General features: G+C 43.3%; 1 protein-coding gene across 1 annotated transcript; it reads left to right on the forward strand.

Moving 5' to 3' along the window:
- Window positions 1-6506: 6506 nt before the first annotated feature.
- Window positions 6507-11287, forward strand: LOC106570715 (sodium-dependent neutral amino acid transporter B(0)AT1). Its single transcript, XM_082961366.1, has 5 exons — window positions 6507-6686; window positions 6804-6916; window positions 7139-7267; window positions 10711-10867; window positions 11103-11287. Exons 1-5 carry the CDS (start codon window positions 6516-6518, stop codon window positions 11253-11255), a joined length of 723 nt encoding a protein of 240 aa, XP_082817492.1. The 5' UTR covers window positions 6507-6515; the 3' UTR covers window positions 11256-11287.
- The last annotated feature ends 991 nt before the right edge of the window (window positions 11288-12278 follow it).

Genomic DNA, 12278 nt, shown 5'->3' on the forward strand with positions numbered 1-12278 from the left:
TCACATAGTGTATAGAACATAAAATAACTTACTGTTAATAGCTTGCAGTCTTATATTGTTGAAATGTATTCTCGGCAAGTAGCCTAGTGGTTAAGTGTGTTGTGCCAGTAACTGAAAGGTTGCTCATTGAAATCCCCGAGCTGGTAAAGGTGGAGAAAGCTGCCATTGTGCCCTTGTGCAAGACAGTTAACCCCCAACAACAACTCCCCGGGTGCCGATGATGTTGATTAAGGCATCCTCCCAGACCTCTGATTCAGAGGGGTTGGGTAAAATGCAGAAGACATTTCAGTTGGATGCATTCAGTTGTGTAACTGTCTAGATATTCCCCTCTTTCCCTAATGTACAAATTCATTGTTTACAAGTATTTTATTTACATGTGAGTGGATACTGACGGTCTGTCAGGGTAGGGAACTCCTCCGGGAACCTGGGAGATGAAGGAAATCAGGCCCAAGAACAAAACAACTAACTTTCCTGACTTAACTTTATTTTGTTTATCCTCAATAGTGTTTTCATTTGTTGATAATATATTAATCTCCGGTTAACCCAGAACTAAAGTCTTGCGTAATTGCTCAGATGCTCAATTAAGTTCTGGGTCCATATTGTGTTAAGAGAAGAGAACCAGAACGAAGAGCTCCAACTTCTCTCTTTGCAAGTTACGGACACGTCTATGGGCCAAATCTCCCCTTCCACTTCCAAAATTCAAAAGATGCTAACACCTGCATAATCCTGATTTATCCAATTTATCCAAATAACCAGTGACAAACACTGGAACTAACGCTGCTCTATATCTCACGCATCTCATTTTATCATGACAGATTTACGGCGCCATGTATGTTGACATAGTCAGTCATGCGAGATTAATAATTAATTAGGAAAAGAACGTCTTAGTCACCTATTAGTTGCTAGTGGTTTTTAGTGCAACAGCTGTGATTGAACGCATGGTACCACTTCAAAAAAAGTGTTTAAGACTTAGACCAATTGTAACAGTCGTCGTTAGGAATGGACCAAGGCGCAGCGGGAATGTGGATACTCATGTTTATTGATGAGTATCCACTGGAAAACCAAACAAAACTCACGACGGCAACAGTGTGACAGGCTAAACAAGCAGTGATCACAAACAACTACCCACAACCCCAAAGAAAAACACACACACTCCTATATAGGACTCCCAATCAAAGGCAACTCAACACACCTGCCTTCAATTGGGAGTCCAATCACCCACACAACATTTAACAAACACAAACCACCTGCCACATCCTGACCACAACTGATACAATACCTCCCTCTGCTGGTCAGGACGTGACACCAATATCCAATAGCAATCCTCAAAAAGATCTTTCAGCTGAGTTGTTGACGCATTAGAGCAACATATGCGTTAAACTTCAACAAGAGAATGTAATCTTTACTTAGAATAAGGAGAAAATGCATAGAAGTGAATGTGTGCATCCCGATTGGGCCCTGGTCAAAAGTAGTGCACTACAAAGGTAACCGGTTGCTATTTGATCTGATCAAAAGTAGTGTACTACAAAGGGAACAGGTTACTATTTGATCTGGTCAAATGTAGTGCACTACGAAGGGAACCGGTTGCAATTTGATCTGGTCAAAAGTAGTTCACTACAAAGGGAACAGGTTGCTATTTGATCTGGTCAAAAGTAGTGCACTACAAAGGGAGTCAAAATGTGAGAATTTTGCTTCCAACCGTCGTGTCTTTGTGAGACACTGAGTAGGTGAACGGATGATCTCCGCATGTGTGGTTCCCACTGTGAAGCATGGAGGAGTGATGGTGTTGGGTGCTTTGCTGGTGACATTGTCTGTGCGCACATAAAGGCACACTGAACCAGCATGTCTGCCACAGCATTCTGCAGCGATACACCATCCCATCTGGTTTGCGCTTAGTGTGACTATCATTTGTTTTTCCAACATGACAATGACCCAAAACACACCTTTGTAAGGAGAATGATGGAGTGCTGCATCAGATAACCTGGCCTGCACAATCACCCGATCTCAACCCAATTGAGATGGTTTGGGACAAGTTGGACCACAGAGTGAAGGAAAAGCAGCCAACAAGTGCTCAGCATATGTGGGAACACCTTCAAGGCTGTTGGAAAAACATTCCAGCTGGTTGAGAGAATGCCAAGAGTGTGCAAAGCTGACATCAAGGCAAAGGGTGGATACTTTGAAGAAGTTCAAATATAAAATATATTTTGATTTGTTTAACACTTTTTTGGGTTACTACATGATTCCATATGTGTTGTTTCATAGTTTTGATGATTTGACTATTATTCTACAATGTAGAAAATAGTACAAATATAGAAAGAAAGAAACATTTACATTTACTGATATACAGTACCAGTCAAAAGTTTGGACAAACCTACTCATTCCAGGGTTTTTCTTTATGTTTACTATTTTCTACATTGTAGAATAATAAAAGACATCCAATCTATAAAATAACATATATCAGAGGTATTAATCACACCGGTGGGGAGAGGGGCATTCTTCTTACCAAACCACATCACTTTTGTTTTGGAGGTGTTCAGAACAAGGTTAAGGGCAGAGAAAGCTTGTTGGACACTAAGAAAGCTTTGTTGTAGAGTGTTTAACACAAAATCCGGGGAGAGGCCAGCTGAGTATAAGACTGTAACATCTGTATATAAATGGATGAGAGAGCTTCCTACTGCTTGAGATATGTTGTTGATGTAAATTGAGAAGGACGTGGGACCTTGGGGTACTCCCTTGGCTGACACAGGAAATGTTATGACAATTTTTAGGGCCTTCCTCTGACACCACCTGGTAGAGGTCCTGGATGGAAGGAAGCTTGGCTCCAGTGATGTACTGGGCCATACGCACTACCCTCTGTAGCGTCTTGCGGTCGGAGGCTGAACAGTTGCCATACCAGGCAATGATGCAACCCGTCAGGATGCTCTTGATGGTGCAGCTGTATAACTTTTTGAGGATCTGGGGAACCATGCCAAATCTTTTCAGTCTCCTGAGGGGGAAAAGGTGTTGTCGTGCTCTCTTCACGATTGTCTTGGTGTGTTTGGACCATGATAGTTTGTTAGTGATGCGGCCGCCAAGGAACTTGAAACTGTACCGGGCAGACGGCAGACAGATGTCAACGTTGTGTACAGAGTGCCCCGTGGTGGTGGGGTTATGGTATGGGCAGGCATAAGCTACGGACAACAAACACAATTGTATTTGATTGATTTTTGTATTTGTACAATTGTATTTTATTGGATATTGCCAATTTGAATGCACGAGAACCTGAGGCCCATTTTCATACTATTCATCCACCGCTATCACCTCAAGTTTCAGCATGACAATGTACAATTCCTGGAAGCTAAAAATGTCCCAGTTCTTCCAGGGCCTGCATACTCACCAGACATATCACCAATTGAGCATGTTTGGGATGCTCTGGATCGACGTGTACGATAGCGAGTTCCCTTTAGTCGTGAAGTAAAATCAATCAATATAAAGGCCAGCACTCTCTTGACGTAGCTGGATCCTTCTGACTATTGATTCTTGAGGCAATTTCTTTCTGCTGGCAGTTTTCTATAACCAGAATTCTTTATTTTGCTACCTTGACCTTACTTGTCATGTGACCTCAGTAAACAGCAAATTTGTTTCTTTAATGGGAGATGATCATGTTTGATTATGCATACAGTACCTTTGTAAACTCCATCACTGTGCAAACATCTCATGTTTTTGATAGCATTGCTGCTAGGTAACACCTTTAGCTAGTTTCCTGATATTTTGGATGGTTATTCTGGTGAATTTTGATACATTTACATGGTTATTTAGTAGAGTTTGGTGACGTGATGAAACATGCTAGCTTAGCTTGGCTCTAAGGGAGGGATGAAAAAGCTCCTGTCATTTACTAGCACGGTGACACATCAATGCTTATCCTGACTATCAGTACAAGACTTTGCATGTACATAATAAAGGGGGAAAAAATATGGTGCCGTAGTGGATGGTCGCTGTTTTGCAAGCTATTTTGTAAATAATTTGTACTTGTGTTCCTTACCCCAATTCCAGCTTCAATTTTGACTCATCTGCCCTAGGCTCTGTCTGTAATTCCGACCAACATTTTTTGGGCTACCCAACAGGAAACGCCGGCGTTACAGAGGCAAGAGAGGGGGGGGATCCTGGCGAAGGGAAAACCAGCCACCTCTTCCCTCCATTCTATTGGCTAAAGTACAGCCACTTAATAATAAAATGAATGACCTCTGATCCAACGAGACTCTCGATACTGCAATTTTCTCTGCTTTTCTGAAACATGGCTGTCGGACAAGATACCCCCCCATGGCTATCCAACTTGATGGATTCTCCATTCATCATGCCGACAGGACAGTAGAGTCGGGGAAGTCGGGGTGGGGAGGGTTTGGCTCTACATCAACGCCAACTGGTGTGCGGTGGAAGTGTCGACCCACTGTTCACCCGCCTTGGAATACCTGATGGTCAAATGCCGACCTTTCTACCTCCCGAGGGAGTTTTCAGCTGTTATCGTGACTGTTGGATACATCCGACCCCATGACAAGAAAAATAACAAGCTGGCACTTAATAACGAACTACGCAAGGATATAACACAAGCAACAAGACCTACATCCACAGCCTGCTTTTCTGGTTGCCGGTGATTTTAATTCCAAGTCACTAAGACACACGATGCCCAATTTCCATCAACACAACTACAACACCATTAGAGGCGATACAGTCCTAGATAAAGTCCTGCTTCCTGTTTACAAGCAGAAACTCAAACATGAAGTACCTGTTATTCGCTCTGTTGGGAAATGGTCACTAGAATCAGCGATTATGCTACAGGACTGCTTTGCTAGCGCTGATTGGTTTCGAGACTCCGCCGATAACATTGACGAGCCAACCAACATCCATCACCGATTTCATTAGGAAATGCATCGGCAACATTGTCCCCACTGTTCAGGTTCGCTGCTTACCCAATCAAAAGCCTTGGATTACCACTGAGGTTGGCGCTAAACTAAAAGATAGGGCTACCACACATAGGGCTATCAGACAACCCTGAGACTACGGCTGAGGGCGTGACCCTGGACATAATAAAGGGGAAAAAAATATGGTGCCGTAGTGGATGGTCGCTGTTTTGCAAGCTATTTTGTAAATAATTTGTACTTGTGTTCCTTACCCCAATTCCAGCTTCAATTTTGACTCATCTGCCCTGGGCTCTGTCTGTAATTGTAAGGACCCTGGACAACACCCTGTCGTTCTCCACTAACATCAAGGCGGTGACCCGATCCTGTAGGTTCATGCTCTACAACATTCGCAGAGTACGACCCTGCCTCACACAGAAAGCGGCGCAGGTCCTAATCCAGGCACTTGTCATCTCCCGTCTGGATTACTGCAACTCGCTGTTGGCTGGGCTCCCTGCCTGTGCCATTAAACCCCTACAACTCATCCAGAACGCCGCAGCCCGTCTGGTGTTCAACCTTCCCAAGTTCTCTCACGTCACCCCGCTCCTCCGCTCTCTCCACTGGCTTCCAGTTGAAGCTCGCATCCGCTACAAGACCATGGTGCTTGCCTACGGAGCTGTGAGGGGAACGGCACCTCCGTACCTTCAGGCTCTGATCAGGCCCTACACCCAAACAAGGGCACTGCGTTCATCCACCTCTGGCCTGCTCGCCTCCCTACCTCTGAGGAAGCACAGTTCCCGCTCAGCCCAGTCAAAACTGTTCGCTGCTCTGGCACCCCAATGGTGGAACAAGCTCCCTCACGACGCCAGGACAGCGGAGTCAATCACCACCTTCCGGAGACACCTGAAACCCCACCTCTTTCAGGAATACCTAGGATAGGATAAAGTAATCCTTCTAACCCCCCCCCCCCCCTTAAAAGATTTAGATGCACTATTGTAAAGTGGTTGTTCCACTGGATATCATAAGGTGAATGCACCAATTTGTAAGTCGCTAAATGACTTAAATGTAAATGTAAATGTACAAGTACAAGAAGTCCTGCTATTACCTCCGCAGAGTCATCAAACGAGCAAAAGGACAGTATAGGAATAAGGTCGAATCACATTATACAGGAAAACCCAGCCATGATCTTCCCAATGATAACTCTCTACCAGACAAACGATACCCGGTCCCATTGAGACCACTGGCAAGGTACGATACCAGGTCCCATTGAGACCACTGGCAAGGTACGATACCAGGTCCCATTGAGACCAATGGCAAGGTACGATACCAGGTCCCATTGAGACCACTGGCAAGGTACGATACCCAGTCCCATTGAGACCACTGGCAAGGTACGATACCCAGTCCCATTGAGACCACTGGCAAGGTACGATACCCAGTCCCATTGAGACCACTGGAAAGGTACGATACCCAGTCCCATTGAGACCACTGGCAAGGTACGATGCCCAGTCCCATTGAGACCACTGGCAAGGTACGATGCACCATCTTTTCTGGTTCCATTCAGACAGGATTCTAGACTTAGTTGGACGTGTTTTCCACAATATGGTATTTATTTGACATTTTAGTGCTCTTCATTGGATAGAAATGCAGTGCAAAGTTCGACTCATCGATGACGAGGTGATTCTACCCTCTCTGTCTTCACAGGCAGTGTACATAACGTCCACTCTGCCATACGTGGTCCTCACCATCTTCCTGATCAGAGCACTGACTCTCAAAGGTTCTCTGGATGGAATAAAGTTCCTCTTCACACCTGATGTAAGTATTTTCCTCTCAAAGTGATAGTTCAACCCAAAATCGAAGTTTCTCAGATGTTTTCAGGCATGAGATCCCTTTGTTGTGTGGCGGTATACATTGATGATTGTCTTCTCATAGCTAAATGAGTTGATGAACCCGTCTACCTGGCTGGATGCAGGTGCACAGGTGTTCTACTCTTTCTCCTTGGCCTTTGGAGGTCTCATCTCCTTCTCCAGCTACAACTCTGTACAGTAAGTGACCAAAGATTTATCGACGACTTCGTCCCAAATGGGATCCTATTCCTTACTACATACTGCACTGGTTTTGACCAGAGCCCTATAAGACCTGGTCAAAAAGAGTTCACTATGTAGTAGGGAATAGGATCCCATTTGGGACTCAAGCCTATATTTACACATAATGACAGACGAATCTATCTCGACTCTTCAATGGACTCCACTCTTCTGTTTCTCCAGCAACAACTGTGAGCAGGACGCCGTGATCATCTCCATCATCAATGGCTTCACATCAGTCTACGCTGCTACAGTCATCTACTCCATCATAGGCTTCAGGGCCACAGAGAGGTTTGACGACTGTCTCGAAGGGTACGTGTTTTCATTCAGGCTACGTTGGGGCTCTGAGCTTGTTTTTGTGTTTTTTTAGGCCAGGATTAGGTTTAGTCTGTGTCTGGGGGGGGGGGGGGGGAAACGGCACTGAATGGATGGACAGAACTGTCTCAAAACAACGATCATTTCGTTATGCTGTTTTGCTTGTCTTGATATTCTGCACTGTGCATTGCTAGCGAATTCTAGCACGTAGTGGCCTTGTGGTATGGTGTATTATTGTTGTGTATTATTGATTATTGTTGTGTTGTGTATTATTGATTATTGTTGTGTATTACTGTTGTGTTGTGTATTATTGTTGTGTTGTGTATTATTGTTGTGTTGTGTATTATTGATTATTGTTGTGTTGTGTATTATTGTTGTGTATTATTGTTGTGTTGTGTATTATTGTTGTGTTGTGTATTATTGTTGTGTTGTGTATCATTGTTGTGTTGTGTGTTATTGTTGTGTTGTGTATTATTGTTGTGTTGTGTATTATTGTTGTGTTGTGTATTATTGTTGTGTTGTGTATTATTGTTGTGTATTATTGATGTGCTGTGTATTATTGTTGTGTTGTGTATTATTGTTGTGTTGTGTATTATTGTTGTGTTGTGTATTATTGTTGTGTATTATTGATGTGCTGTGTACTATTGTTGTGTTGTGTATTATTGTTTTGTTGTGTATTATTGTTGTGTTGTGTATTATTGTTGTGTATTATTGATGTGTTGTGTATTGTTGATTATTGTTGTGTTGTGTATTATTGTTTTGTTGTGTATTATTGTTTTGTTGTGTATTATTGTTGTGTTGTGTATTGTTGATTATTGTTGTGTTGTGTATTATTGTTGTGTTGTGTATTATTGATGTGTTGTGTATTGTTGATTATTGTTGTGTTGTGTATTATTGTTTTGTTGTGTATTATTGTTGTCAAATCAAATCAAATTTATTTTTATATAGCCCTTCGTACATCAGCTGATATTCTCAAAGTGCTGTACAGAAACCCAGCCTAAAACCCCAAACAGCAAGCAAAGCATGTGAAAGAAGCACGGTGGCTAGGAAAAACTCCCTAGGAAAAACTCCCTAGAAAGGCCAAAAACCTAGGAAGAAACCTAGAGAGGAACCAGGCTATGAGGGGTGGCCAGTCCTCTTCTGGCTGTGCAGGGTGGATATTATAACAGAACATGGTCAAAATGTTAAAATGTTAAAATGTTCATAAATGACCAGCATGGTCAAATAATAATAATCATAGTAGTTGTCGAGGGTGCAACAAGCACGTCCGGTGAACAGGTCAGGGTTCCATAGCCGCAGGCAGAACAGTTGAAACTGGAGCAGCAGCACGGCCAGGTGGACTGGGGACAGCAAGGAGTCATCATACCAGGTAGTCTGAGGCATGGTCCTAGGGCTCAGGTCCTCCGAGAGAAAGACAGAAAGAGAGAAAGAGAGAATTAGAGAGAGCATATTTAAATACACACAGGACACCGGATAAGACAAGAGAAATACTCCAGATGTAACAGACTGACCCTAGCCCCCCGACACATAAACTACTGCAGCATAAATACTGGAGGCTGAGACAGGAGGGATCAGAAGACACTGTGGCCCCATCCGATGATACCCCCGGACAGGGCCAAACAGGCAGGATATATCCCCACCCACTTTGCCAAAGCACAGCCCCCACACCACTAGAGGGATGTCTCCAACCACCAACTTACCGTCCTAAGACAAGGCCGAGTATAGCCCACAACGATCTCCGCCATGGCACAACCCAAGGGGGGGGGGGGGGGCGCCAGGGGGGGGGGCGCCAACCCAGACAGGAAGACCACGTCAGTGACTCAACCCACTCAAGTGACGCACCCCTCCCATGGACGGCATGGAAGAACACCAGTAGGCCAGTGACTCATCCTCTGTAAAAGGGTTAGAGGCAGAGAATCCCAGTGGAAAGAGGGGAACCGGCAAGGCAGAGACAGCAAGGGCGGTTCGTTGCTCCAGCCTTTCCGTTCACCTTCACACTCCTGGGCCAGACTATACTTAATCATAGGACCTACTGAAGAGATAAGTCTTCAGTAAAGACTTAAAGGTTGAGACTGAGTCTGCGTCTCTCACATTGGTAGGCAGACCATTCCATAAAAATGGAGCTCTATAGGAGAAAGCCCTACCTCCAGCAGTTTGCTTAGAAATTCTAGGGACAATTAGGAGGCCTGCGTCTTGTGACCGTAGCGTACGTGTAGGTATGTACGGCAGGACCAAATCGGAAAGATAGGTAGGAGCAAGCCCATGTAATGCTTTGTAGGTTAGCAGTAAAACCTTGAAATCAGCCCTTGCCTTAACAGGAAGCCAGTGTAGGGAGGCTAACACTGGAGTAATATGATCAAATTTTTTGGTTCTAGTCAGGATTCTAGCAGCCGTATTTAGCACTAACTGAAGTTTATTTAGTGCTTTATCCGGGTAGCCGGAAAGTAGAGCATTGCAGTAGTCCAGCCTAGAAGTAACAAAAGCATGGATTAATTTTTCTGCGTCATTTTTGGACAGAAAATTTCTGATTTTTGCAACGTTACGTAGATGGAAAAAAGCTGTCCTTGAAACAGTCTTGATATGTTCTTCAAAAGAGAGATCAGGGTCCAGAGTAACGCCGAGGTCCTTCACAGTTTTATTTGAGACGACTGTACAACCATCCAGATTAATTGTCAGATTCAACAGAAGATCTCTTTGTTTCTTGGGACCTAGAACAAGCATCTCTGTTTTGTCCGAGTTTAAAAGTAGAAAGTTTGCAGCCATCCACTTCTTTATGTCTGAAACACAGGCTTCTAGCGAGGGCAATTTTGGGGCTTCACCATGTTTCATTGAAATGTACAGCTGTGTGTCGTCCGCATAGCAGTGAAATTTAACATTATGTTTTCGAATGACATCCCCAAGAGGTAAAATATATAGTGAAAACAATAGCGGTCCTAAAACGGAACCTTGAGGAACACCGAAATTTACAATTGATTTGTCAGAGGACAAACCATTCACAGAGACAAACTGATATCTTTCCGACAGATAAGATCTAAACCAGGCCAGAACTTGTCCATGTAGACCAATTTGGGTTTCCAATCTCTCCAAAAGAATGTGGTGATCGAATGTGTTGTGTATTATTGTTGTGTTGTGTATTATTGTTGTGTATTATTGATGTGCTGTGTACTATTGTTGTGTTGTGTATTATTGATTATTGTTGTGTATTATTGTTGTGTTGTGTATTATTGATGTGTTGTGTTGTGTATTATTGTTTTGTTGTGTATTATTGTTGTGTTGTGTATTATTGTTGTGTATTATTGATGTGCTGTGTACTATTGTTGTGTTGTGTATTATTGTTGTGTTGTGTATTATTGTTGGGCAAATGGTTAAACCTGATAAACAGTTCGTACTCGACCTACCTCCATCTCAACCTTACTGGCTCTGTGTGTTGTCCCATCCAGAAACATCTTGGCCCTGCTGAATGCTGTCAACCTTCCTGAGGGCAACATAACAGAAGGCAACTATGCAGAATCCCTACAGAATCTAAACGGCACCTTCCCAGAGATCATCCAGAGTCTGGACCTCAAAACCTGCGACTTGCAAACTTTCCTCAGTCAGGTATTGAAACGTCAAACTTTCCCTCAGTCAGGTATTGAAATTGTAAACTTTCTCAGTGATATATGGTCGGTCACCAGACATCAAAAGCCTTTCATCCCATTTCAATTGCCGACATGTTAATCACGGCACATTTGGTGCCAACATGGAGAATAGTAATGCTAAACCCTTTACTGTTTATCTATGGATCTGTTTTTAGTCATGTTTGCCCTGATGGTGAGTCATTGTCTTCCAATAGGGTGTGGAGGGAACTGGTCTGGCCTTCATCGTGTTCACAGAGGCCATCACCAAGATGCCTGTCTCTCCTCTCTGGTCCATCCTGTTCTTCATCATGCTCTTCTGTCTGGGACTGTCCACTATGTTTGGCAGAACTTGGGTCAATATTCATTAACACCTAGTGTTCAGCCCTGCTCATCGACTCAGTAATGGTACCTCCTGTATATAGCCATGTTATTACCTCATACCGCTGCTCATCGACTCAGTAATGGTACCTCCTGTATATAGCCATGTTATTACCTCATACCCCTGCTCATCGACTCAGTAATGGTACCTCCTGTATATAGCCATGTTATTACCTCGTACTGCTGTTCATCGACTCAGTACGGGTACTTCCTGTATATAGCCGAGCTATCATTATTCATTGCTATCATAGATGTATTTATTCCTTCTGTTACAATTTTTTTACTTTAGAATTATTGTAATTTTTATATTGTATTCTGTATTGTTGGGAAGGGCCCATTTGTGTACACCTGTTGTTTACGAAGTGTGACAATTAAAATTAGATTTAAACAAAAAGAAGTAGGGCTAATGTGTAACTTTGAACAATTCCCTTAAACAGAAAGACGTAGGGGTGACGTGTAACTTTAAACACTTCCCATAAACAGAATAACATAGGGCTAATGTATAACTTTGAACACTTCCCATAAACAGAAAGACGTAGGGGTGACGTGGTTTATTGGTTACATAACCTGTGTTCTGTAGCTGAATTGAATCAGGTGTGCTGTTGGGGGGGGTACTGGAGGACTGGAGGACTGGAGGACTGGGGGGGGGGGGGGGGGTACTGGAGGACTGGAGTTGGGAACCACTGTTCTAGTGTTTATATTTTGATGATAGAATGTTTCCACTACATGTACTGGTATTGTGTGGTGTGCCATGCAATATACTGCTCCAATGCAATATACTGCTCCAATGCAATATACTGCTCCAATGAAATGTACTGCTCCAATGAAATATTCTGCTCCGATGCAATATTCTGCTCCAATGCAATATTCTGCTCCAATGAAATATACTGCTCCAATGCAATATTCTGCTCCAATGAAATATTCTGCTCCAATGGAATATACTGCTCCAATGAAATATTCTGCTCCAATGCAATATTCTGCTCCAATGCAATATACTGCTCCAATACAATATT

Source organism: Salmo salar, chromosome 14 (genome assembly GCF_965601325.2).
Source record: "Salmo salar chromosome 14, fSalSal1, whole genome shotgun sequence".
NCBI classification, from domain to species: Eukaryota; Metazoa; Chordata; class Actinopteri; order Salmoniformes; family Salmonidae; genus Salmo; species Salmo salar.

Coding starts and splice junctions, on each gene's coding strand:
- LOC106570715 (XM_082961366.1), top strand. CDS start 6,516: ATGCAGTGCAAAGTTCGACTCATCGATGACGAGGTGATTCTACCCTCT. Junction 6,687..6,803: donor AGTTCCTCTTCACACCTGAT/GTAAGTATTTTC, acceptor GTCTTCTCATAG/CTAAATGAGTTGATGAACCC. Junction 10,868..11,102: donor TGCAAACTTTCCTCAGTCAG/GTATTGAAACGT, acceptor GTCTTCCAATAG/GGTGTGGAGGGAACTGGTCT.